This window comes from Accipiter gentilis, chromosome 17 (assembly GCF_929443795.1).
Source record: "Accipiter gentilis chromosome 17, bAccGen1.1, whole genome shotgun sequence".
NCBI classification, from domain to species: domain Eukaryota; kingdom Metazoa; phylum Chordata; class Aves; order Accipitriformes; family Accipitridae; genus Astur; species Astur gentilis.
The window spans coordinates 5,406,521-5,432,342 of NC_064896.1; the positions used below are offsets into that span (position 1 = coordinate 5,406,521).

The 25,822-nt window shown below is 46.5% G+C and overlaps 1 protein-coding gene across 27 annotated transcripts in view; it reads left to right on the forward strand.

Moving 5' to 3' along the window:
- The window catches only part of EPB41 (erythrocyte membrane protein band 4.1), an 87,877-nt gene extending 66,870 nt beyond the window's left edge, over window positions 1–21,007 (forward strand). For 15 of the 27 annotated variants that reach the window (XM_049821166.1, XM_049821160.1, XM_049821150.1 and 12 more), the window contains one exon: window positions 11,306–12,990. In XM_049821166.1, coding sequence (XP_049677123.1) covers window positions 11,306–11,893 — 588 coding nt within the window. In that variant the 3' untranslated portion in view covers window positions 11,894–12,990. The other 12 variants (XM_049821158.1, XM_049821171.1, XM_049821167.1 and 9 more) reach the window with 6 other exon arrangements.
- Window positions 21,008–25,822: the final 4,815 nt, after the last annotated feature.

Consider the following 25,822-nt stretch of genomic DNA (forward strand, 5'->3'; position numbering starts at 1 on the left):
TTTTAATGATCATGTTACTCTTGCATTTTATATTTTCTTTTGCTGCCCAGTCTCCCAGCTACTTTCTCCCCAATACTCATCACTTAGGGGTGTGCAAAGAACCAGTCCCAAAATACCGCACTGATCAAAGGAGGCTAGCTCAACTGAGAGAGCTTAGAGCCAAGTTTTTCCTCTCCTAGGTACACTTGGGTTTGACCAGGTCTGGCAAACTAAAGGGATGGAGAGTTACTAAACAGCAACGTTTCCCACTATCTTTTCTTTCTTCAACGGAAGTGCTAGAGCCCTTGCATGATCCTGTGTGATGATTTACTCATTCTGGTTTTTTACATTCTTTAGACTCCAGAAACAAAAGTGCTAAAAATGCGGAGCCAAATTTAAGGAGTTTGCAGTGCTCCTACTGCCATCCCGCCTGTTCCACACTTGGGATTTCTAAGATTAACAGTTTTTCACTTGTTCCAGTAGAATTTTCAAAACAATCAAAATTTTGATACTCTTGTCAGAACTTTGAAAAAGCATTTTGTATCCGCACTGCAGTCTGGATGTTCAATGTTATTTAACAGACGCTATTTTTTAAGGGCACTGTAGAACAGGAAGCTGTCAGAGACCACGTTTTGTACTATACCATTTCTATTTCTAATGCCTCAAACTTTTTTCTCAACCACTCCAATTCCAAAACACACTTCAGTAAGTTTTGAGCATACGCTTTTCTGGGAGGGCAGGCACAAAATACGCATGATCACAATCTAGAGCTTTGTGTCAAAACACCTGTGATTCTGTTCCAGATGTTCATGAGCTCTGCAGAAAGCACAAGGTTTTGTAGCTCTAAGGCTGGTGCGACCCGAGCCACCAGCGGCTCTGCTCTCCAGGGCAGTTTATTTTTCTATGGAGAGGAAGGCTGTCCTAACGCTTTGCACACCTCCAAGTATCATTTTGGGCACTTTCCATCTGTCATTTTTGTTCATCTCTCTCTGTCTTTCTTGATCTTCTACCACGAAAGCAGACACAGGAACGTCCTCTGTTAGTACAGGATGAAGACAAACTAAAAAAGCAGGAGATACCTACTGAGACAGCCTTTCCCCGGCAAGCAAGTGAAGAAACTCTTCCAAAGGTTTCTATTCCAATTCCTGAAGAGCAGAAATCACTCAAAAAGTGTCAGCTGTACTCTAGCATTTTTCCTTCTCCACGTATTCCCTTTATGATGTCCTTTCTCCTGGTCATAGCACTGACTGTTTGGTGGCTGCTCTTTCTCTGAGTGGCAACAGGGTCATGTTGAAACCTCAAGACCAAAGCTCCAGAATTTCTTGGCCGTAGCCTCTGCTGCATCTTCCTTGTCCCGGTCTTTGATCTCCATAGTTCACTGTCCCGGGGAGGGACACCCTGCGACTGTTGTGTTAATCCTGCTGTGTGTCGTTGTGTAGCTGTGGTCCAGGACCTGGCAGGAGTGGTCATGGATTGCCAGGTCCATTTTGAAGTTTCCTAGTGTGCTAAAGCAAATTCTCTGAACCGTGCTCCTGATTGCTGTAAGAGGGCAGACGGGGAGTGTAAATACGTGGGAGGAGATGTTTGCTTCTTCAGCCCCTGTAGATGCCACGTAGGAATTGCTGAAGACTTGCTTTTAAGCTTGTTGTTTTAAATGTAAGATGTTCACAAGCTGAAGAACATTTGATACTGATCCAAAAGAAGCTTTACAGTAATCTGCTGAATCTAATCCATAACCACTCCTTTTCTAGGAAACTAAGATTGGCATTTAAATAAAAAGTGTTGATTATCAATGCTGCTGTTAGTGTTAACTTAGAGACAGAGACAGGCAACTTTTCATTTTCCCAGTGGGGGAAGCCTTTTGCAAAGCATCACAGCTTCCCTCTCGCACCCCTGTTCTTGTTTCCAAGAAAATACATCATGTTATAGGAGAAAACCCATTGCAAGGAAATATTTATTGTAAACATAGATTAATCATTTTTCTGAATCTGGTGGTCTTGGTGCACTTCAGATGTGTTTTATTTAATTTGTGTTGAACTAACTGACGCATGTTTGCTTAGGTCACAGGAATGGAGTAACCTACTGTTAGGTACGTCTCCTCTGTTAGCATGTTGACTTTACCACATCAGGACACACTTCTAATGTTAAAGCCATCGATTGTTTTGACTTCTCTAACAAAACCGTTGCATGCCGCTTGTTGTTTATTGCCTACAAATGTAAATGTCTGGATGATGGTCACGTTTATCCGAGTTACCCTGGTTGAGCTGTGTAGGCTCCAAGATGAGTTGCCCAGATGGGCTGAGCAGAACTGGTTTACGAGCTGGAGGGAAGATGGGACTTTGTGTCTAAGGGGTTTCTTTTCTGTATATAGTAATTACGGGACTGAGCTGAGCCCACTGCTTCTCCTTTCGGTAGTAATCTGCTTTCTGTTGCATTCTCTGGAGGATTGGTGTAGACACAATTACTTCTGAGAACAGCCACCAGTGCCATCAGTGTTGGCAGCTGCTCCAGCAGCACAGAAGAGAAAGGAGCAGGCTTTTATTACAGGGACTAAAATGTGTGAATATATATAAATACATGTATTTATAACCCTTTATAGATCTGTATCTGTGTGAACAGTGTTATTTAGGAAGCTAGCAGATAAGCTTGCAGGAAAAAGACATAAGGCAAATACGGCATGTGCTGTCTGATTTGAAGGACCGTGGTGTATCACGGGCCATTTGAACTGCCTCTCTTGCTCTCAGTGTACAGGTTGAGGCTCTCTGAAGTTTAGGTTGCTAGTGAAACCCTTCGTTTTAATCTCGCAGGAATCTTTCCGATTACTCTTGTAACCTGCTCCGATTAGTTCACCGGTTTGTGCCTTTAGGACTTTGTTTTGTGAGGATGCTGATTTTTCATTGGAAAGTATTCTTCCCTTTTCAATACACTGCCTTTAATACACAGTCTTCCTCTTTCAGTGGTTGGAAGTGTAGAAGTCGCTGGGTTGTTGGTACAGGCGTACCGTGGTGTGAAGGAGAGCAGTCACAGTGCAGCCTGCCTGCTGCCTGCGTGCTCAGCAACGGCAGCAGATGGACGGTGCTGCTCAGTGGGCTGCGTGCCTGCATCCGAGGAGCATGCCTTAGGATGCACTTGAACTCCAGCAAGCTCGGCGTGAAGTTTAGGAAGACTTACCTTGAGAAGGTGGGCCCTGGAGAGGAGAGGTGGGGAAGGATGCTGTGGTGCCACATGCTGTGCAGAAGATGCAGGATGGAAGAAGCTGGGGGGATGCTTCTGGCTGGGATTCCCTGCCTGAATGTCCTTCCCAAAATTGGAACAGATGTGAAGAAAACCAGGGACTGTTCATTCTCCCCAACCTGGTGCAGAGAGGGAAGGGACAGGAGTTGTTTCGATCTATCTCTGTCCATTTTCTGCCCATATTCCCTGGAGAAGAGCAGCGTAAACACACACCTGCTTCCTTCCTTTCAAAAGCCATGGCTCAGGTTAGCTGCCGTGATGCTGCTTTGAGCACTGCTGAGGTTACTGCATGCTGTCTTTCTGAACCTATGACAAGTACTTTGAAGCCATATCAGTGGCTTTTGCAAAGCCGTGGTTTCTGTAGCTCCATCTACCGTTTCCAAAGGACCTGAAGTCTAAAAATCTTTGCCCAGAGCAATGTTTGAACATAGTGCTCAGGGTATCTTATCCCAGAGTGATGAGATATGCACTGTCACTTAAACTCAGTTCTTTAACTTCTTCATTAAAATGGTCTCACTTGCTTTTCCTTTTTTTTAATCTTGAGATAAGGCTGGTTGTCATCAGCAAAAAAACTTTGAAACTTTACATTCTGAGAATGCTCAGGAACATTTTTGGGATTTATATAACAATTATCACTGCAGAGTATAAAGAAACTAAACAAATGCTTTATATTTCTATGGCAGTTTAGAGGCCAGTTATCTATATTCATCCAGGTGGATATGATCTCTTCTGACGGAGAAAGCCCATTCTTATCAGGAACAGAAACTTCATCTGTTCAATGCCGCAGTGATGTGTCCGCTGTGCTCCAGCCCCTTTGCCGGTCGCTTCTCCACTTTTTGCCATTTGCTTGCAAAGCAAAGAGAGTTACAGACGTGCCCCGTGGCAATCCATGTGCGGTCTCATTCCTGCACATTATATATCCCATTCCTGCACATTATGTATCTTGTACATGTTGGTGCTGTGCTGGTTGATTCCTGGTTTCATCCTTTTCCCTTGACGACCGTGCAGGATGCAGCACTGAAAAAAGGGATTTGGGGATGCCTGCTGTCGTACCCGTGCACAGGGAGAGTTGATTTGCTCTAGCTTTGTTTACGGGCAGAGGTCTCAGGGTTTTCATAAAGGAACCAACACCTGTACTTTGCTCCCTTTTTTCCTCAGGAACAAACTTGCTGCAAAGCACCGCAGCCCCCCCGGCCACCTGCCCTGACACCATCACTGACCCGAGCAGTGGTGGGATTAACGCACCCTGTTCGTACGTGGCTGGTGCAGTGCCAGTCAGTGAGTGATGGAAAGCTGAATTATCCCTTCCAAAGGGAAGGTGGAAATGTCCGCAGCACGTAACCTCGTCCAGGTTGGTGTGAGAAATCCTGAAACTCACTTTCTGAATATTCTTATCCTGATATCAGCTTTTCTGAACTTCAGATAAAATGCAGAATCTTGTGCTTTCATGCTTTAGGAGAAGGTTGGCATTAGTGTTTTGAAGCAGCAAGTGTGCCAGAGCCGATTCCTTGAAACGCGGATTCAACTCTGAGGCTGCGTTAGGTATCAGGCTCTGTATACAGTGATCATCGGTGATATTCAAGGTGTGCATTACTGTAAAACAACATCCTTTTTTTCTTTTCCATTATTAAAAGTGAACAGATAAATGAAGGTGTTGTCTGCATCTCCTGCCATGTGCCACATTGCCCTGCGGGTCAATAGAAGATGAACTGAGGACTCTCTGTGGGCAGGTCAGGTTAGGGTACAGAGTTAAGCTAAGACCCGCTCTCCTCCCTTTCAGTTTGTGCAGTAACTAGTGATGACCCTAAAGAGTAGGTATTCAATATTTGCCTCCTATCCTGAAATAATGACGAAAGATGGAATTTCCTTGGCGTTGCACCAAAGGAGTAGTTCATGTTTGCAGGAATGAGGTTGGGCTGGCCTTTCTGTGTCCGTACCGTGGGGCTCCTCGGGAAGGTTATAGGCAAAGTGTCTTTCACTTCACATAACGGTCAGTAATTTGTCACTCTGAGAATTATTCCACTGGTTTATTGGGTTTCCTTTTTCCTGGTCATGAGTTGATGGCACCTGTTCTGACTTACAGACTGAGGAAGGATGCTTTCTGGAAAAATTTAGCCCAAAGAAGGGTTACGGATTCATTTAGAAACCCTTTGGTCTGCACTTTGGAGAACGTGACAGTGGTGGTTTCTCTTGTGTCCCTGTTTGCCCAGAGAGGTTGTGGCTGCCCCATCCCTGGAAGTGTTCAGGCCAGGTTGGATGGGGCTTTGAGCAAGCTGGTCTAATGGAAGGTTGGCCGGGGGGTTGGAACTAGATGATCTTTAAGGTCCCTTCCAACCCAAACCATTGTATGGTTCCATGATCTGTTTTGGTTTGTGAAGCTGGAGGGAAAGACTAGCCTTGGTTTGTGCCACTTTGGATCTTCTAGTGGTGGTACACAGTCACGTTGGATCAGTTTGTGGGGACTAAAAACACTTTCTTTTTTATCTAAAATGCTCTCTTTTGGAACACTTTTTTGGTTTTGTATTTTTTCTCAGACTTTTCTTTGTAAATATGTACATTTATCATTAATAAATGTTATTGCAAATCAGATTCTTCTTTCCACTGCTTATTAACAAAAAGGCTATATATGACCTGTGTTAACAACTACCTTGGACTAACCCTCAGTGTTGCTTTCTCAAACCAGGAGCCATCAGACCCTAGCCGTTACTGGTTGCATTCAGGGTGCTGGGTCTGGTGTGGGTTTCATGCCCCTGGGGAGAGGGGACATGCAAGGCTACAGCTGTAAGCAATCCACGCTCTCAAACTGGCCAGAATAATTCAATTGAGGATTAAATCTGGCTTGGTTTAAGAAAGGCTTTGTTTGCCGAGGTGTCAGAAGGTTCAGCCCTCTACCAAATACTTAATGTAACGCTAACATGTTCTCCCTCTTCACTTTCGAGACTGAATAATAGGAAAAACAGCTTGCAGAAAGTTGTCCTGAGAGCAGAAGCGTCGCAGGTCCTGTGCAATGCAACTGCAAGAGCCTCTGCCCTGCATGTTGTATTAATTTGAGGACAAAAACGCTCCTTTCTATTTTTGTAAGCAAAGAAACCATGTTCCCTAATTAACCACCGCCTTTCTGCTTGGTTATACAATGCAGACCTCTGGTTGGGTTTTAGCTGGTTGAAGCTGTGTGAAGTTGTGTCTAGAGGCTGTATGAAAAGTCAGTCTTAATTTTAACTCCCAACTTTTCTTCTGTGAGGTTATTTACTTCTGGTTAAACTGTTCGGCTCATTCTGTGCAGTCACGAGTGATCACAGGAAAGCAAATCTGGTTGCAATGGAGCAGCAGAAGGCTTGTGCTGCTGCTCTCCTGGATGAGCCTGGCACCAGATCAGAGCTGTAACTTTATTTATGAAATGAAGCAAGTGAAATGCAGGAGCACAGAATTTATCTCAGTTATAAACCCTGATGGTATCCCTGCTCTTTTCACCTGCTGCTGCTACACTAAATCAGAGGCAGTTTTTGCAATGCCACTAGCAGCTTTTTCTCTGCAGAGGGAATTTGGAATAAGAAGCCCCTCATCCAAGAGTACCTGCCCCACAAAAGGGATGGGAAGGGGATCAGGGTGGATGGGGAAAGGAATCATTGTTCAGCAACCTTATTTTAATAATTTAAGTATTGATTTTGAGGTTGTTTCCTGTTGCCAAGTAGTTGATGCAGTGGACTGGAGTTGGCTGTTGTGTATTGTGCAATATCCTGGGATTTTTATTCATGACAGCAATTTAATCTTTTTAAGCTTGTACCATGCTGTGTATTTTCCAGCCTTACTTTTAACTTTGGTCAAATTCTCTTTTATCCTTCTGTTGTCTGACTAGGCTGGTCAGGATGTTGTGATCAGATCAATGGCAATTAAAAAATCCATCCAAAAATGCAAATCCGTAGGTAACTGCCATCATTTTCAAATGCCAGGATTTGTTGAACGGCTTCTAAACTTTTTAACTTCTATCTTTAAGGCAAAGCAGTTCTATAAGGCATGGCAGGTACTGTAAAATAAGGATCTCTTGTTTTCTGCTTTATAATACTTTTTACCCAAGTGCTTTGACAGCTGTGAGATTGAGCATCATTTGATCTGGGAGTTCTCACTGGTGAGTGTGGTTCGCTGCAAAAGCAACATCATCTACTTGTGCATCTGTAGATGGTCACACCGAGCCTGTTAGCTTATGTGGATACTTGTTTGGGGATAACTTAATAACACGTGCCAGCGTTAACGACTGCAGTGCCATACTGAACAAGAACAGGACTGGGAAGTACTAACTAGCTGGAATTTATAGCATTTCATATGGTGGCTGTAGGGAGTTAGCATGCACTGTAATTTCATGGTTTTATCAATTTTTATCAAATGTCTTTGGTAACTGGTAGGTTGACATCATTTTTGCACTCCTTAAGTTTCCCGCAGGATAGGAGTCTGGTTTGGGATGAGGATAACTGAATATTTCTGGGGAGAGGCAGCAGCGTGCCTACATGGGCTACACAAAATGGGTATCCATTCTGGCGGTGCAGGGCAGCTGGTTCATACGAATATATCCTGATCCAAAACAGTAGGTTCTTGAAAAAATACAGGGAAACAAATTTATACAAAAACAATTTTTAAGAAAAATAAATCCTTTTGGTTGCTGGTATCAGCCATGCAATTAAGCCTGTTATTAATTTATCCCCAGTCTGAATTATTGTGTGTCACTTTTTTCCACTGTAATGCTTAAATTGAGCTATATCCTCGGTATTTTTCAGCATCAGGTGCACAAAAATTTGTATTTAGCAGGGTAATGGTTTAGTCGCATTCACGTCTGGTTCGATTTGTTTCTTCTGGGGCACTGCATCATGTCCTGTATTTTCTTTACATTGCGTATGGCTTGTGCAAATAGTCTGCTTCATGTTTGATTTAGACATCCCTGGTTTGGTTTTGTGTCTCTGGAAATGAGTAGTTTGCAGCCCAGGCACTCCCAGGTTTCATGGGTCTCAAGGAGAGCTTGGAACTCTGCAAATCTGAGCCCTAAAAATAGGAATGCTTTTGCATTTGCAAATTAAAATAAATCTTGATAAGATCAGAATTTGTAACAGATATCCAAATTCCCAGGGTTTTTTTGTTTTTCTTCTATAAAAAGATAATCTTTTCTAGCCTACATGCAAACTGTGTTTTTAAATATAGGTGCAAGCATAGTTGTATTTTTAAAAAAAAGGTGAGTGTAAATAGATAATTTTATATAGAAACAAATACCTTTCAATGAGTCTGTCTTCTTACTGGTAGAATAGGACGGCAAGAAAAAAAAGTGCTTCTGATTGGTTGATCTTATCAGGATTTCATTCCGTTTTTATAGTTTGCATGTTTATTGCCGCACTTGGTTCTACTGACAAGCAATATATGTATGCCATAGGCTTCATTTAAGTTTTTCCCTTCCTTTATGCTTTTACCATACAAGATACTTCCAAAATGCAAATTATTTTTTGTGTATATGAAAGGGAGCTGGGAAGTTGTTTTGACTGTATACAAATGTTTGTCTCTGAAACAGATCTACGTTTGTGTAGCTGCTTAATCTGCTTTGTTTTATCTGTGTTTCTTCCTCTTGGTCGAGTAGTGCCCCAGCTGGTATAAGGCAATCTTGCTTCTAAGGCATTTTCCATTAAACCCCAGAAGATGTGTCTTCTCAAGATCCCCTGATTAATTTGCAAGATTCAGCATATATAATTAAGGAAAGATCAGTATAGTGGCAGTATATATATTCAGGTTTTAAAGCAAGATTAAGACGTGGGCGTTCAAAGCTGATAACCTCTTTTGCTATTCTGTTTTGTGAAATATCGCAGTAGAGTATCTTGCATTAGCAAAATGAGGGTAGGAGGTAGATATACCTTTGGAGGATCACGTATGGAAGTGGGTTTTGATCAGAAATAACACTTCCCTATGTGTGTCGTCTGACCTGATCACCACAGTGCTGATCGCTGTCCCTTTATTCCTATTAAATGCGTTTTCCTAAGCAGTATCCCAAGAACTTAAGAGAAGCCCAAGAGGCTGGAAATCCTAATGGAGAGAAATCTTATAGGTAATCTATCTGCAACATAAAGAAGCAGGGAACTGAAAAATACCCAGGAGGAATGGTGGAAGAGTCATTTCTTGAAATGATACTAAAATAAGCATCTATTTGTTCCTACATAAGGCAGCTCCTGTTCTTAACATACTGTTGAACCGTGCCATTAGATGAGGTCAATCAGGGTGAAAGCCTCTGGTGTACAGAAAACGCATTGTACCGGATAACCCCCAGGGTTCAGACTTCACATTTTAAGCACAAATTACAGTTTTTTGGTTGCCCAGAGAATCTTCGTAATAGAAAGTGAGGCAACAGTTTCTGTTCATCTTAATACCACCACCAAAACTAGAATAACAGTTGACAAAATGGACTTGCCATGCTTTTATGAAAATTTAATCACTGTTTTTGGACGAACAGATATGTGGCTATTTTTATACAAAGTTACCAGAAATCAACTGTGAGGTTAATTATTGAGAAGAAATAGCAGTATCCCTCTGGGTTTTTTCCCTCCTTGTTCCCTGATGCTGGATGATGCGACAACTTTGATATATGTAAAATTGTAGGTGCATGTAACTGCTTATTCTGCCCTTCCTTGAAGGCAACTTTCCATGTCAATAATGAGAAACACAACTTATAGCACAGGGCAGGACTGTAGCCATCATTTACTGCTGGTGACTGAAATGCTGCTTCTCTGTGCATATGAAATATTCATCACTCGGGCATTTGGGCAAACAACTGATATTTGCTAAAGCTTTCTGTCTTGTTCATGTTTTAACTCTTTTCTTCTCTTCTATCACTGTTGCTTCCCTCCTGGCTAGAGGGCTCCCAGAGATGTGAGAAGACCTAGTTGAGACCTTGCTAACGAGCTGAACGGAGAGCAGAATAGCACCAGCCTTAGTTAAACCCTCTGGCTTGGCACGCTCTTCCCAAATATCTCAGGTGCTCTAGACATGCTTGCTTGCTTCTCGGAGGGCTGAGTTGCTTCATTACGTGTCTTCTCTGGGGTGCACCATCACAAATGCCAATTATGTTCCACCTTCGGGAGGTTTAGCTACCGCAAAGGTTTCTGTGCGCCAACTGCTTTTGGGATAAAGTATGTTACAAATATTTCGATAGTCCTGAATAAATGGGCAAATGCAGCTTGTTGAGCAGTCAACTGAACCGCATGCTTGGTGGTGATGGGATCAGCACACACTGGTGTGAACATCTGGCTTTCCAGCTTAAAGCCGCATTTCTTTATTCCTCAGCTGAAAAGTTTTGTGCTAAGTTAATTGAATCGGTTTGTCTCAAAGAAATAGTAAAAGTTCCTTCAGATGACCACACTGCATCGCCAATTCAGGAGCCTCGTGGTAATTGAAGCAGTTGATTTCAATACTAACTTGTAGGTATTCTTACAATAATTTTACCAATGCCTTAATGACAAGTCTGTGTTAGTTATCCCAGAGACTGCAACAGCAACGAGGGTGCTCAGAGGTGTGAGCATTCCCAGGGGCAAAGAAAAGAGCAAGGCACAGGCTCTGTGGATTAACGTGCACACTAATTCTGAGCTTATTCTCTTCACCTCCATGTGCAAATTAAAACACAGCGTAAAATATTTCAAGGAGTTAAAAGCAGAATTGGGGTGTGGTTTTGGTGTAGTCAGAGGGTTTTGTGGCACATGTGAATTTTGGATGTGCACAAGTCCCAACTTGCTACACTGAAATTATTCCTGTTTTCAAACTGGGTAAAAAGTGCTTAGTGGTGGCTCTTCCCTTAGGTGCAGAGAGTTGTTTTAATATTAATTCCTTAAACTTCAGTAGAGCGGATTATTAATTTACCAGGAAAGCCGTGTCAGTAAATGCACTGGATACATCGCATAGCACAAAGGTTTTCAAGTGTGCAAACCCACTGCTGTTGCATGCGTTACTGGAGATGTGATGTATTGTAAGAAACCGATGTTTTGCCTTTATGCTTCATGACCTCCTGTTCTCCCTAACGCTCTCTTTCTCTCTCTCTCTCTCTGGCCTTTTTTGTGTATTCATTTCTTTTTAGAAAATGAGTGACTTTCTCTCCAGAGAGGATGTGGCTGCAGTGCCAGAGAGGAGCAGTGCTAACACTGGCTTTGCATGCGAGGGCTCAAAGCAGTCAGTAGCTTTTAGTGAGACCCCAGTGCCACCCGCCTCAGAGCTTTCTCCCGGCCATGACTTTGCTGCTTCCTCCCTAAGCAGCGAGGAGGAGGAGGAGGAGGCGGCTCCCAGCCTCCCCGCGAGCGAGGAGGACCTGACATGTGGAAAGGGGGTTTGTGCGGATGCGGAGAAGGACTCGAAGCTCTTTGAGCTGGAGCCCCCCGCCAGCCCTGCCGCACCTCCCTGGCAGCCCTCGGGAGGAGAGGAGGAGGTGGCAGAGGATGGCGAAGACAGATTTGCCTTTAGAAAGCTAAATGGCGAGTGTCACGACTCAGATGTTAATAACGGGCTGCCAGCAGTCATTCGCTGCTTCCAGGTAGTGAGCCCCAGCGCCTGCTCCCCCCCCACCCCCCCGGCTGGCTTTGGAGTGGGACCCCAAACACTGCAGCAAGCAGAAGCCACGGACCCAGAGAGGAGTTGTGTTTGCTTGGCTTGGACTCATGCTTGGAGCTAATTAGCCAGTTAATCTCCCGCAGTCAGTGCACACAAGCCCCTCTCAATTTATCTTTGCATTAAATACGAGCCCCGCTCGATTTATCTTTGCATTAAATACAATTGCCGCAGCGCAACGCCCTTTGCCTTTCTTTGATCAAAGCATCTTGTGCGTCCCCCAAAAGGGAAATATTTAGGCTCCAAAGGCATGTAATTTTAGTTCTGTAAGGTTTTTGCCGTCTCCTGCTGTACTGGAGGCTGAGCCTTAGTGCAGCAGAGCAAATTCGAAGCGCTGTCGAACATGCTTTTACATTGTGAACATGGGCTTTGATATCCCCTTTCTGCTCCCCACCGTGGGAGATATTTTTGCCTGCTTCAGTGTTGATATTAGTTGCTTATGGTCAAATAGACGTCCACTTCCCCTGCTAACAATCATGGTGGCATCTGCCAGGTTTGGGGATGGTGAGCAGAAATCGAGCCCTCTGGGAAAACACTGTGGGTCTGAACTAACTCTTGTCTTCCTCTGGATACTTACCAGGTGGTGGAACAACTGATTCCTCTTCCCCCCCACCCCCCCATTTCTCTTTCAAGATGTCATGTTTCTGTTTTGTCTGACATTGATTTAATAAAAGTTAAAGACCTAGGTTCTGATGAGGGTTTTTAATAATGGAGTGTTTCGCTTGCAGTCAGGATAAAGTTTCTCAGCTGTGATAAGTCTTATTTGCCCAGGGTTTCTACTAGTCTTGACATTGTCATCAGTAGATGAGGGTCATCTTTTACTGGCAGCTGGCAATGAGCTTCTAGTAATTAGAAAGTTAATAATCAGTACACACAGTTTCTTCGTGGTATTGTGACACACTGGTTAAATCCTTAATGCCTCGCTTGGGCTGAGGCACAGTGTTGGGGAAGGTCTGGAGGATTTTTCTGTCTGTTTAATCCTCACGCATGTTCTCTGCCCTCTGAGCAGTGTGTGTCGTACCAGAGGCCTAAAACCAAAGATTTCCAGGCTGACCTTGGTTCCCACAGTGCTTTTATCAGATCAGTGTCAGAACTTTTGCCAGCAGCACGGTCACGTGGAAATGCTAACTGGGTCTTTACGGAGATGTTTTTAACCCTGTCTCATAGCCACCACTAGTGAAGACACAGACGGTCACCATCTCCGATGTGTCCAGTGCTGTCAAAAGCGAAATTCCCACGAAAGAAGTCCCCATTGTCCACACGGAGACAAAGACCATCACCTATGAAGCTGCACAGGTAAGGTGTGTTCTAATTAATTTTCCAGGGGCTTAATTAAACTCAAGTAAGCGTTTTGTTTCCAGATCCTCCAAATGAAACAGCAGCACCTGCTTTTCTCCAAGCACCTGAGTCACAGCACAGACGTCAGCTGACGCTGTGGATGCTATTTCCAGGTGCAGCTGGTGTTTTTAGAGCAGCAGTGTTTTTACTATCCCTGAAGAGTAATATTTTTTTCAAGATGTGTGTGCAAACAGAAATTATCTTCAGCTGCTGGTGGCTTCAGGATGTGGATTTGACTGTATGGAGTTAACCTGAGTTGGACTTTTTTCTGCAAGAGATGCCTTGTCTTGTTTTCTCCAGCTCTCCTGGCTGTTTATGCTCTTCAGAACTTGGTATATAAATGATTTGATTGTCCTTTAGGTTTCAACCCTGAAACAGGCATGGAAAACCAAAAGTTTTGTATAAAATGCAACCAGAGTGGGTATCTGGTGATTGGAAAATAGAAATGTTAGTGGACCAATACCAACATATGCAGGTATGGTTTCATTGCTGAGGTTAAAATTAATCCTCAATCTAAAATAGGTTTTATTTGTGTATTTGAGAATTTGGAGCCTTTGTTAGCTTTGGGTTTGTCATAACTGTGGTTCTTAGAAGCAGCCCATGCTCTGCTGGTGGAGTGCAATGACTGGGATGTAGGTTCAGGTATGGGTAGCCCATGGACCACACTTGTATAATTTGGGATTCACAAGGAATCCTGTGGCTGCTCAGCATCCTCCCTGATTGCTGGAGTAGAGGACGCATTCAGACATGCCCACACTGGGCAGTGGTGAGCATCGCCAAGTTTCACAGCGAGCGAGTAGATGAGTAGAGCAGTTCTGCTCCGGTTACTGCTGTTACCGTTTCTAATTGGGAAATGAAAAGGAAACGTGTGTCTCCCGGGCTGGGAGAAGTTGGCCGTGCATGCACTGGCTTGTGACGTGCCATGAGATTTCTCCCAGTCTGTGGAAAATGGTCCCACCTTGTGGTAATTCCAGATATCGTCCCACCACCGTGCTGTGGATGCTGCCCAGCATTCGTGTGTGGTACACTGTAAGGGAGACGTGGCTGGGATGAGATGGCAAGGATGACTTATTTTAGGTTTTTTAGCAGACCTTGAAAAGTCGAGTCACGCAGGATGGGAACCATGTAACCAGCTGTAAAAGAAGTTGTTCCTAGTTCAGCAGGTATCTGGACTTTGCTTCTGCAGAGTTTAAAGCGAGTGATGTGCAAGGTGGCGTCAGGAGGGAGGAAAGGCAGCAAGTACCTTCTGAATCAGATTGTGCTCTCTGGCTTTGTGAACCGCCGTGGATCCAGGCAGGTGTAATTCAGGATAGGTGTCTGCTTTGGCCTCCCTTCATGGTCCAAAGCATGCAGCTTGGCTTGGAGGAGCATGATCGGCATTGCAGTGTACCCAGATTTGGGTATATTCCAGCCCACCTGGTCTGAGGAGTGTCATAGGTCCTGCGTGGGTGATTTTGTGGATCCCTGCATTTCCAACCTTAAAGTCCAGGGGCTTTGTGCTGAGCCTTCAGAGACCTGCGAAGTCCTTGTGCAGCTGGGCGCAGCTCATCTGGCTGCAGATCACCTCACTCTGTTCCGCGGTCCATGACGGAGAGGAGTTTCTGTCCTCGGATTTCATCCTGCTCTGTTGGTGTGGAGCCCCTGCTTCTGTCCACACTGCTCACAGAGATGATGGCCTGTTCTTCTATCCCACAGACAGATGGTGGCAATGGAGATTTAGACCCTGGCATCCTGCTGACTGCTCAGACCATCACTTCGGAAACCACCAGCAGCACCACCACCACACAGATCACGAAGGTAACACCACAGGAACATGGTAAAACAACAACAACAACTAAAACAACAACATGATAGAGAGACAGGCAGAGTTGAATAATAGAAAAAATAGCTTTTGAAAGTTCCTTTCAAAAAACGTGATTAATACCTGAAACAAAGCACAAGGGTCCCAGGTTTGCGTGTGCTGAATTAAGAATGTAGATTATGCATTAATTGCAGTACAGTCTGTGGACATGGACTGTGAGTCAAAGGTCTTCCCTGGTTCAGTTATAAGAAAAGGAATATTTGACATTTTTTCTTTGAGCAGTGGCAGTTTTCCCCCATGATTCTGATGCTGTGGTACGACAGCAGTATTTGGTAACGCTATTTTTGATACTGTCTTCAGACAGGCAGCCCCAGTGCACTCAAATTCCTTTTCACTTCTAGACTAACAGTAGTTTTTTCCTTTTGTACTAGACTGTAAAAGGTGGTATTTCAGAGACACGGATTGAAAAAAGGATTGTCATCACAGGAGATGCAGATGTAGATCACGACCAGGTAGGAGCTTGGATGCAGTCCAAAAGAGCTTCTCAGAGCTGGCACAACTAGACAGGCTGCCCTTCCAAAGACAACTTAACCAGAAAACAACCTAGGGAAATTTTACTGGGGTAGAAATAAAACTTTAAAACTGATTTCAATAAATAAATTCCTCTTTGACAGCAGGCAGCTGGGCCAGCAAAGCTTAATTCTGCTCTGAAACTGGTGTTGGCAGCAAAGTTTTGACTCCAGAACTGGTTTGGACAAATGCAATTTAAAAAAAAAAAAAATCCACAAAAATGTGAAATAAAAGTTTTACTTGGCATCTGGATGATCTGCATTAATTTTCTAGTAACTCTGAAGTGCTATTGCTACTGTGTAGTGCCAGAAGTCATTTCATAGCACTCAGCACCTGCATTAAATCTCATTGGCTTTATAGGAAACCTTTCTGATGAGTCAGCCTCACTGGCCTCTAGTGTGTATTGGAAGTGATGATTTTGTCATCAGAGAATTATACTTTGAATTTAATTTTAGTTGCAAGTATCACAGGGCTGGAGAATATTCATACAACAAGAACTAGTTTATTAATTCCAGAAGAAAATGTCTGAGAAGATATCTGAAATGTGCTCATCGCACTTGCTGGAAGAATAAATGGGGTTTGCTTAATTGCTCTCATCCATCTTCTACCATGGGGCAGTGGAGAGATGTAGTAGTGTATTCTTAGAAAACAGCTTTTCCTTTCAGAAAAAATCTAATACCACCAAAAGTCACCAAATTGTGCAGCTGAAGTGGAATCACTTTTCTTTTTCTCTCCCCAGAGTTAGAAAGTCTCTTAACCCTCTGAGGACCCTCGGTGGCATGCTCTGAAATGTGGTCTCTTTCAGGTTCTAGCGCAGGCAATAAAGGCAGCAAAGGAGCAGCACCCGGACATGTCGGTGACCAAAGTGGTTGTGCATCAGGAGACGGAGATCGCAGAGGAGTAGCGAGGCTGTGTAAGTAGGGAGACCATATACAAGTGAGTGACAGGTGCTGCTTTCCCCCCAGGGCAGGGGGCTTGATCTCTGTGCAAGCGAGGTTTGGCTAAATATGGTCAAAGTTTAAGTAAAATTATTATTGTTGGCTGATGATGAGTCCTGCTCAGGCTGTTCCTATTAAATCATTTAAGACTGATGAAGCAGTCACAAATACAGACTAATCCTGCTGTGGAAGTGAGCCAAAATTGTCTAAAAGACCCTACGTGGCTCCAGCGATGAGGCTGTTTTGCCTTACCAAACACCTCTGATGCACCTGAAGCACACTGACCTATAGATTTCACGTAGACCCCTGCCTGTGTCGGTACCTGAGCTGGACCTCGTGCTCCTGACTTGCCTGGAAGGATCCCTTTTCTGCAATCTTGATAGTTTTGGGAAAGAGCTGCTTGAGGAATCCAGCTCTGCCTGTACATCAGTGCTGTAAAGCCCATCCTGATGCCTGTGATGATGGTGTTGCTCAAGTCTGTGCCATCCGCTGCCCTACGTGTGTCCTGCCTCATCCCAACAAACTTGGTACTTGCTGAGATTTGGGAGATGGAACAAGAAGTAGTTAGGCAACAGGAGACACAGCATGGTTAAACAGACAGTGTGGTGGAGCTTTTTATCTCTCTAAACCTAAATAAAAATGGGACAGGTTTCCTAAGGGTTCCTGGACTTGCAACTTTTAAAATACGGTCCTTCAGGGATGGGAGCAGGGCATTGTTTGTGCCGGGTGCCTGGTGGTGGCTCTGAGCCTGAATTCACACCTACCATTGATGGTTAACTCATCTTCTGATTTCAGTTCTCTGACAGCTTCAGGGAAGCAGGTTCCTCTTTTTCCCAGAAAGATGGCTGTTAGTAGCTGTGACTTACCATGTTTCTCTCTTTCTAGGTAGCATTCCTGCCAGACACAACACCAGGAAAAAGAAACCCAGCAAAATTACCAAGAAACTACCTGGAGCACAAAGACCTCGGATTTACAAGACTTGACACTCACTCAGAGACATTCATATCATTTATTAGGAGTTGCGCTTTGACATTTTACTTGGGATTTTCCAGACTCCACTGGATCCTGTTGGATATAGATTTTTTTTTTTATATATTGTGACAAAAGTATGCCATATTTCTAACTGTACTGAATATTTTTTACAGGTTTTCAATTTTGCATTCCCTCTCACGCATAGCCTCTTCAGATACAGACCCTGACACACCTCGCAGGGCTCAAAGGGTCACTTTTTTAAGTCGTATTCCCTCTGCCTCATCAGGGATAACGGAGATAAGCCACATCCGTGCATATTCCAAGCGCGGGATCCGTACGCGCCTTCAAAAAGCCATGGGTCCTTCTGCCGGGAGAGTCAGTTTAAAAAAGTCAGACTTCAGTTTTGTGCAGCATTTCTGATTGCCTCTTGATTTTGTTTAGCTCTAGGGAGCTTGAGACTCCGGCCATGATACCTGGGTGTGCAGAGCAGAGCTGCTGCCTTCGCTCCAAGTTTCCTCCCCGTTGGGTTTCAGGCCCCCGATGTGTGAACACAGTAGGGTTTTGTGGTGTAGCCTTTGCACACATCTTAATAGTTGACTAGATTTAAGGAATACCGGAAGTTGCTTCTAGTATCTTATACTGTGAATTTTAGAGCTTTAAGAGGACTGTGATAGCAACTCGCCTTCCTCCTGTGTGTCTCTGCCGAGTGCTACCTACCTGTTTGTGTTTTCTAGATGCCATTAAATTAAAAAGCCCTTAGAAGTGTGCGTTTAAGGTGTTTGGACTCTGAATGCTATTAAGGTAGGCTTATGCAGCATTCATAGTAACTGGGTTTTTTTCAGTGTCATAGTTTTTCACTTGTTTGTGTTCATGATTTTTAAATTAGGGGGGGGTGTTGTAAGTTATGGGTTGGGTTTCTTTCTCCCCTCACAGTGCTGTTTAAAGCTAAACATGTTACCCATATACCAGGGCATATATCCTACTATAATTTAATTTAAAATCCTTTAGACAATCCTTCCTAGGTCTGTAAAGCTGTATTTGGAGAGGCTGAACAAGAAATCTTAGATGTCAGGTGTTGCTGGTCGTGATCAAGCCAAGCCATGTGGAAAGTGCTGCCACCCCCTCTTCCATGCTGGCTTTAAGGACCTGTACTTTGGCTTCATGACCGCCTTGCTGGAATGAAATACCAGGGTTAGTGTCTGCATCTTTAGGCTGGATGTGCTTCCTTCCACAGCACTGGTGGCTGAGGTCCCACTGCTGCTTTCTGAGCTGTGTGGAAATGTTCTAATCATGCCCTGGTTTCTCCTTCCAGCATTTAAATTTAAAATAAAATAAAAAAAAAAAAAAAGGCAAACAAAAAACCCAATCTTTGTAAAGAGTCTGCCCAGACACTTGTGAACACTTTAGTACACTTTGAGGTTGTGGTTTTGGTTGGTTTTTTTTTCTTTTTTTTTTTTCATATATATATAGTGTGGCACATTGGTAGCTGAGGGCATGGAGTGCTCTGCTGCTGCTCCTCAGTCGAGGATGGGAAGCAAATGGCAATAAAAAAAGCTCTCTGCTATTTTAAATTTGAATAATGTGTTTCAGAAGTCACTGGATTTAGCTCAGGCTGCAATGACTTGCTGTTTAGCTGTAAACAGCCTTTGAACTACACTGGGGCTAGTGTAGCTTCTCAGATTCAGGTGCAATTTTAATTAAGCTGTCAGTATTGATTGGAGACTATGCCGAAAATGCTGGAGCTGCCAGATTTTTTTGCTTTCTTTGAGCCTTGCTGGCCGTGGGTCCTTCCCAGCCTCCAGCCTTCCCATGCTGGTACCTGCTTCTTGTGCTGCTCTGGGTGCATGGTCCCTTCCCACAATGATGCTCTTCCTTCCACTGGGTACCGGGCATCCTATTCTGGGGATTTAGGGAGTCCTGGGCTCCACAGCTGTAGTGTAGAGATTAAAGTCTTCCTATTTATGTCTGAACAGCCCTTTCCTTCCTTATTCTGCTACGCAGATCCTTTAACAGATCCGTGTCCCTGCTGCCCTCAACTTAGTTGGGTAACGCTTGCCTTAAATGCCCATCACGCTGAGCATTCCTCTGGCAATGTCCCTTTTCTGGGAATTCAGCTTTTTGCCACTCGGTCCTTCCTTCTCACCCTGTTGCAGCTACCTGAGGAGTGAAAGGGCACACCGAGTCATCATTAAGAGGATTTCTGAGCTTTAGCAGACAAAGCCAGCATGATAAATTAAGTTTGTCCATAGCACTTAAAGGCACTTGGCTGTCATGAGAATTTAGGAGAACGTGGTGCAAGGCTGAAGCTTGGCCCTGGCTGTTCAGTTGGGGTGTCCTGTGCCTGGAGCACAATGAGTGGGATAGAACACCCTGAGCAGGGGATTTCTAGGGTGAGAAAAACCTGCTGGCACGAGAGGTGGTTCCCTTCCAAAAGGATATGCTCACTGTGTCTGCATACATCCCTTTTTAAGGGCCCATAGACACCACCACCACCCCCCTTTTGTTTTTTTCCTGGATTTAGGGTGGCTGTTTCCAGGTTGTTCATTCTCACACTTTCCCTTCTTAAGTTCTTGCTTCTCCCCGAGTAGTTTAAACAAGTTATCGCCTCTTCATGGCGACAGTGCTGACCAGAGCTGGTTTCAGACAAGCAAGCTCATCCCTTGCGCTGAGCCTCATCTGACCTTTGCCATCACCCTGCTGTCTGACCCCATGGGGGATTTCCAGCCCTGCTGACCCTCTCCAGCCGACACAGCCGTCTACATGCAGCGCCTGAGCCCAGGGGCTGGACAGGAGCAGCGGCAGCCTGGGAAGAAGATAAAAGTTAAGAGCAGAAGAAGCTTCTTCCATCCTCAGCAGGGGCTGTGGTGGGGCTGCCCACATCCCTTCCACCTCTGATGGGTTTTTAAAATCCTTGGCTCTTAGCATGCTGTGTTACTTCTAGGGACAAACCAGCTAAGTAAGGTCTATTTATATGAATGTTCCCAGCTCTTCCCACTCCACAAATTCACCCAGAGACTGTCTTGATTGTATAATATACATTATATGGAAGCTATTTATATATGAATGAATGTTTTTATAGAAAGGAAGGCAAGGAGCTCATGTTCTCCTCCATTAAACTGGAACGGCAGCTCCGGTTGCCAAATAGCAATCTCTGACCACACAGATGTGTTAGCAAAGGACTGACTGATTTCTGGTTTTAATAAACTGTGGTTTGCTGATTTTCCTAATTGTACAATTACCTTAAGAGGTGGTAGTGTCCCAGCCTTAGAGATGAAACTTGTAAAAAAAAAATAAAATAATTTAGTTGAGAATATGAAGGAGCTTTGTACAATTTTTTTAAGGCAATTGTGAATTGTCTAGGCTAGCCGTTTACACTCTTCTTTATAAAAATGGGAACTTTTAAAATTGGCAAATCTTTATAGATTGACTAGTGATAGGAGCTGTTACTTTGGACTTTCATAGTAAATCAAAGGGAAAGTTGCTGTAGCATTTAGACAGACATAAGTGTTCAGTATTGCTTCTTGTATTGCATTTTTCAATAAATTTTCAAACAAAACTACCTCCCTGGCCCTGAAGCCTTTTTTCATCTTCTCACCCTCCTCCAGATGTCTCTCCCCAGCCTGGCTTTGTGGCAGTTTGCTTTTTCTGATCAAAGCCAGACCCAGTGCATCCCTGGCAGAGCTGGTGCCGGCTGTGCCGCTGTGTGCCACAACCGCTGGAGCTCTCACCAGCCCCGTGCCGGGCTCTGCCACTGGCTGCATTTTCCTGTGCTCTTGGTGGCTTCAGATAATTTAAACCATTCCCAGTGGGGGACATGTGTGGGACCAAAGTCCCCAGAAGGGGCCAAAAGTGAGCCCCAGAGTCCAAGTTTTCCCTAAAGCATCATTACTTGATATAAAACCTCGCCTTTTTGAGCTATTGCATTTGAGGTGAGCTGATACGAGGGTTTCTGCTCGGCAGCTGCCGCCAAACCCCGAGTGAATTGGATTGAACTGGAGCAGGGGAGATGTCTAACCCAGCTCTTTTTTTGTCCCGTCTCATTTTTTTTTCTGACCGCAGCATCTTTAGGAGGGACAGAAATACCAAGCAGAAAGCTGATGGGGCATCTTGGCCACCAGCCTGACAGAGAACAAAAGCCAGCTGGCCCAGTTAGGGCAGCTGGAGAGTGGGAACTGGAAAAGCATCCCTATGGGCAGGGGCAGCCCTGGGGCTGGCTGCGGTGCCACCCTCCTTTGTGCCTCAGTTTCCCCAACAGACAGAAAGGGAAGGGTTACACGACCTCATTGTCAGTCAGGCACATGTCTATATTCACATGCTAAAAGCAACATTAATTCAAATTGCTCCAGAGACAAGTCATTGCATCTCACTGACACCTTGCCTTTGGCCAGTTTGTTTTCAAGCTGCTCCAAGTATTGAATCTCAATGTAAAGCAAAAATTACAGAGGAGCCACAGAAATAGGCCCCCAATAGTTGGGAAATGACCACCGCTAGAGCTGCTTTTCTGTAACCTGTCACAGCAGCTTGATTTACTTGGAACAACGAGGCAGAGTCGAACATGACATTATTTCTCCAAGCCAACACGGGCTGTCGCGCACGGCCAGGGCAGCCCCAGGCTCCTCGCCTTGTCCATTCCCATTAGGGTCACACCAAAACGCACTTTAAATAACCCTGTCCCGGGGAGCTGGGTCTTGCAGAGGTCCCAGCTCCTTCAGATAACGCAGCGGCATGACGAGCTGCAGCCAAAGGCATCGTGTTGGGGGACAAATGGCCAAGAAAAGGATTAATTCCTCTGGTCAGCAGCATTTTGGGGTGTCAGACCCCCGCTCAGCAGCCAGTCGGCCAAGGCATCACCTGCCCCCTCTCTGAATTATTTAAAATTACCCAAGGAGCAGCACTAAGCTCTGCCTGGCTCCACGAGCTGCCCCGCAGCAAAGGTGGGTCCCAGCCCATCCCCGCAGTGCCCGGCTTGGCATCGGGCGATAACGGGGGGAGCATCACATACCGGGGTGCGCTGGACTCCGGCAGCATGTCCTGGCAGAAAAACCCATCGGCCCTGGAAGCCTGGCACCAGGGCAACCCTACAGCGAGGGGACGCTGAGCTGACGACCATCCCCGCTGCCCCTGCCCTCCCCAAGGGACTCCCAGCCTGTCCCCTCCCCGGCGCTGGCCCAGGGACATGGGTGGCACCAGGGACCTGGTCCCACACGGCCCCTCTGCCCGAGCCGCGATGCTTTGCCAGGCAGGACCATTGCCATTGCAGGTGCAAGGACGCCTGCAGCACAGGGGACGTTTAAGCCCCATGTCAAATGCCCAGGGGACATTTGTCCCTGGCTCATTTCCCCAGGGGACAAGCGCCAGGACAGCAAACACCAACCACCGATGCTCGGGACCCTTCGCTCTGCCACCGAGCCCTGGGGCCATCAACCAGGACACCACCCATCTTTTCCTTAAAGCCTCCCCCAGGTTGGGTGTCCCAAGAATAGGGTGCCTTTACTCCCCCCCCCAACACCACCAGGGCAGGGGGGTCCTCAGACCTATTGTTTCCCTTTAGCCCCATGCCTCAGTTTGCCCCCCACCCCCAAACTGCAAATTCTGCCAAGCCTGGAGCCCTGTGGCATTTTGCCTGGCTACAAGCAAGGGAAAATATTAGGTAAACAAACAAACACCATGGCAATCTAGAGAGATGCAAATAAATAAATAAAAAAAACCCCAACCCAAACTCCTTATCCCAACACCAGCAGAAGGCAGCAGCAGCCCGCAGGCTCCCAGGGGGCCGAGCCCGGGCTCCTGGGTGGCCCCACGCCAGCTCCAGCCCCCAGATCCCACACGGAAGACAACGGCTCTATCCCAAAGGTCTCATCCTTTGCGAAGGACCGGCAAAAGCCATTTCCCTTTGTCACCCATCCCCATCCCTGGTCCTTCCTCGGGTCTCCATCCTGGACCCTGACCCGGCACCCAGAGGAGCAGCCATCACGCTGGGAGAACAAAGTTCCCATTCAAACACCAGTTTGTTCCAGCCTGTGCTATTTTTAGGTCGTTCCTCTCGTTTCGGGGGCTCGGGCAGCCAGTCGTGTTCCTGGCAGGTCAGGATGGTGTCCCAGGGTCAGGGCCGCTCTCAGGGCCCCGAGGGGAATTGCTGCGGGAATCAGGCAAGCAGCGGGGTCGACTCCATCACTTCTAGATGGAAAAACCCAGGGTGGTTGAGGGTCTGGGATGAACAGGGTTGAAAGGGAAGAATTGCATTTGCAACGGGCCAGGTAGCACAGACACCCAAGCTCCATAATTGGGGAAACTGAGGCACGGGGGAAGAGTCAAAGCCAGAGGCAGGGAGTGACCTCCCATCCTGCAACAGCCAGGTCGGTGGCACGGAGCTCATCCCCGCTTCGTCCCCATCCCTCTGGGATGCCCACTGCTGCGGGACACCTGCAGGTCTGTGGGCATCAGCCCCAGCAGCTCTTCCCTTCCACCCTAAGGAACAGGAACAGCCCCCCAAGTCAGTTTGGGGGAGCAGAGCATCCCTATTGCTCTGCAGAGCACCTTGGCACCTCACCAGCCCCTGGGAGGCTGGAAAACCGAATCAACTGGCCGGATTACAGCCCAGTGCAGACCAGTACAGCCCAGTTGCTCCACTCTGGGTTTCTCAAACACCACAGACCTGAAGCGGCATCCCTCCAGCTCGCTCCACCGCCACCACGGCCTCGCCTCCCGCTCCGAACCCCCAAAGCAGGGAAGTGGCAGCTCCCCGACCAGAGTCCGGCCCCTCCATCACCCTGTGGAGCAGGATGCTCCGGCTGGATGCGTCCCGCTGCCCTTGGCAAGTACCAGGGAAACCTGCAGACCTGCTGCCGTGGGATCCGAGGCAGGAGCAGGGGCCAGTTGTGGGGGTGCAAACCAGTGCCCAGACACTCACCCAGGACAAGGCAGTGGGTGGGAGCAGCTCTGGCACCCAGGGACCATCTCGGGTGGCCACGACATTTAGTGCCATGGGAGCTTTCTCCTGGAAGACACGTCCAGAAGCTGCTCCCCTGGCCCTGGCTCCACCAGTCCCAGCTCTGGCAGCACGAGGAGCTACATCTCATCTCCCGAAGGCAGCCGCAGGGCTCCTGCCCATCCTGCCCACTGCGGGACACTGAGGCTGGTCCAGGCTCCAGAGCTGGCCATGCTTTGGTGCGGCCAAGTCCCCGGGGAGCCGCACACGGTGACTTTTGGATGTTCCCGACCTGCACGCTGCTCTGCCTCCATAGCAGTAAAACTTCAAGGCACGAGCTTTCCCCTGCTGCCCCCAGCACACGCATCCTACCAAGCTTCTCCAGATGCGACAGTTTTCCTGGGGTAGGAATGAATTCCCAAAGCCCAAATTCCCAGCCCTTAAATGCCCCATGCTCCAGTTAACCCCTTGCATACCAGACATACCACGTTGTCCACACATCCTTTCCTTCCCCCGGTTTGCCCCCAGCACGGGCAGTACTTCCCAATGGATGCGAAGCCAAAGCCCCGGAGATTTGGGCTCCAGCTCCAGACACACTCCAGTGCTCAGCCGTCAGGACAGCACATGTCACTCGGATGCTGAAAAAGGCTGATGGGCGACTCTGGCTCTGGAGCTCGGCTCGCCCCATCCCACCCAGGACCAGTCCCAGGGGGATCAGCCCCACATTGCTCAGCCCGTTTCTGCAGCAGGAGAAAAGTGTAGAGCCTGGGGTGCCAGTGAGCCTGTGCAGGACACCCCCAAACCCACAAGAGCCAAAAAGCAAGGTGAAAAAAATAAATGAAGCAACTATCCTCAAACGCACCCCAGCTCCAGCCCCGTCCTGGCTCCTTTAGGTGCCGGGAAGCACTAAGACAGACGCCTTTGACTCAGTGCTGGCTCATTAACACAGAGAGGCACTTGGCATCACACTTCCTTCCTTTTTTTTAAATAAAGCATCCAAAAGCAGCACCCTTTATACCTCGCCAAAAGGTCACAAGGCTTTATAGCACCAGGGAGCACATCTACACACCATCATCCCCGCTTAGGGGTCCTCAGCTTTAAACATAAGGTGCAAAGTGCCGCACTATCGCTCCTCACACGTCGCAACGGCCCCAGCCTCAGCCCCAGCACAGAAAACCCCGACACTTCATCTTCCCAGCGCCTCGGGAAGGAGATTTATAGCAGAGAGCACTCACCCTAAATAATGCACCGACATTTGCATTCCCTGGCTGTACTACAAGTGCGTGGCCGCTAGCAGAGTGCTTTCCTTCACACAGACTTTAAATCTTAAGGAAGGACTTACGGCCAAGCAGACTCATGGCAATGACCTCCCTTGCTGTGGGGAGAGGAGGAGGAGGAAGGAGGAGAAGGAGGAAGGGCTGCAAAACCTGCAGCTTAGTGGGACCG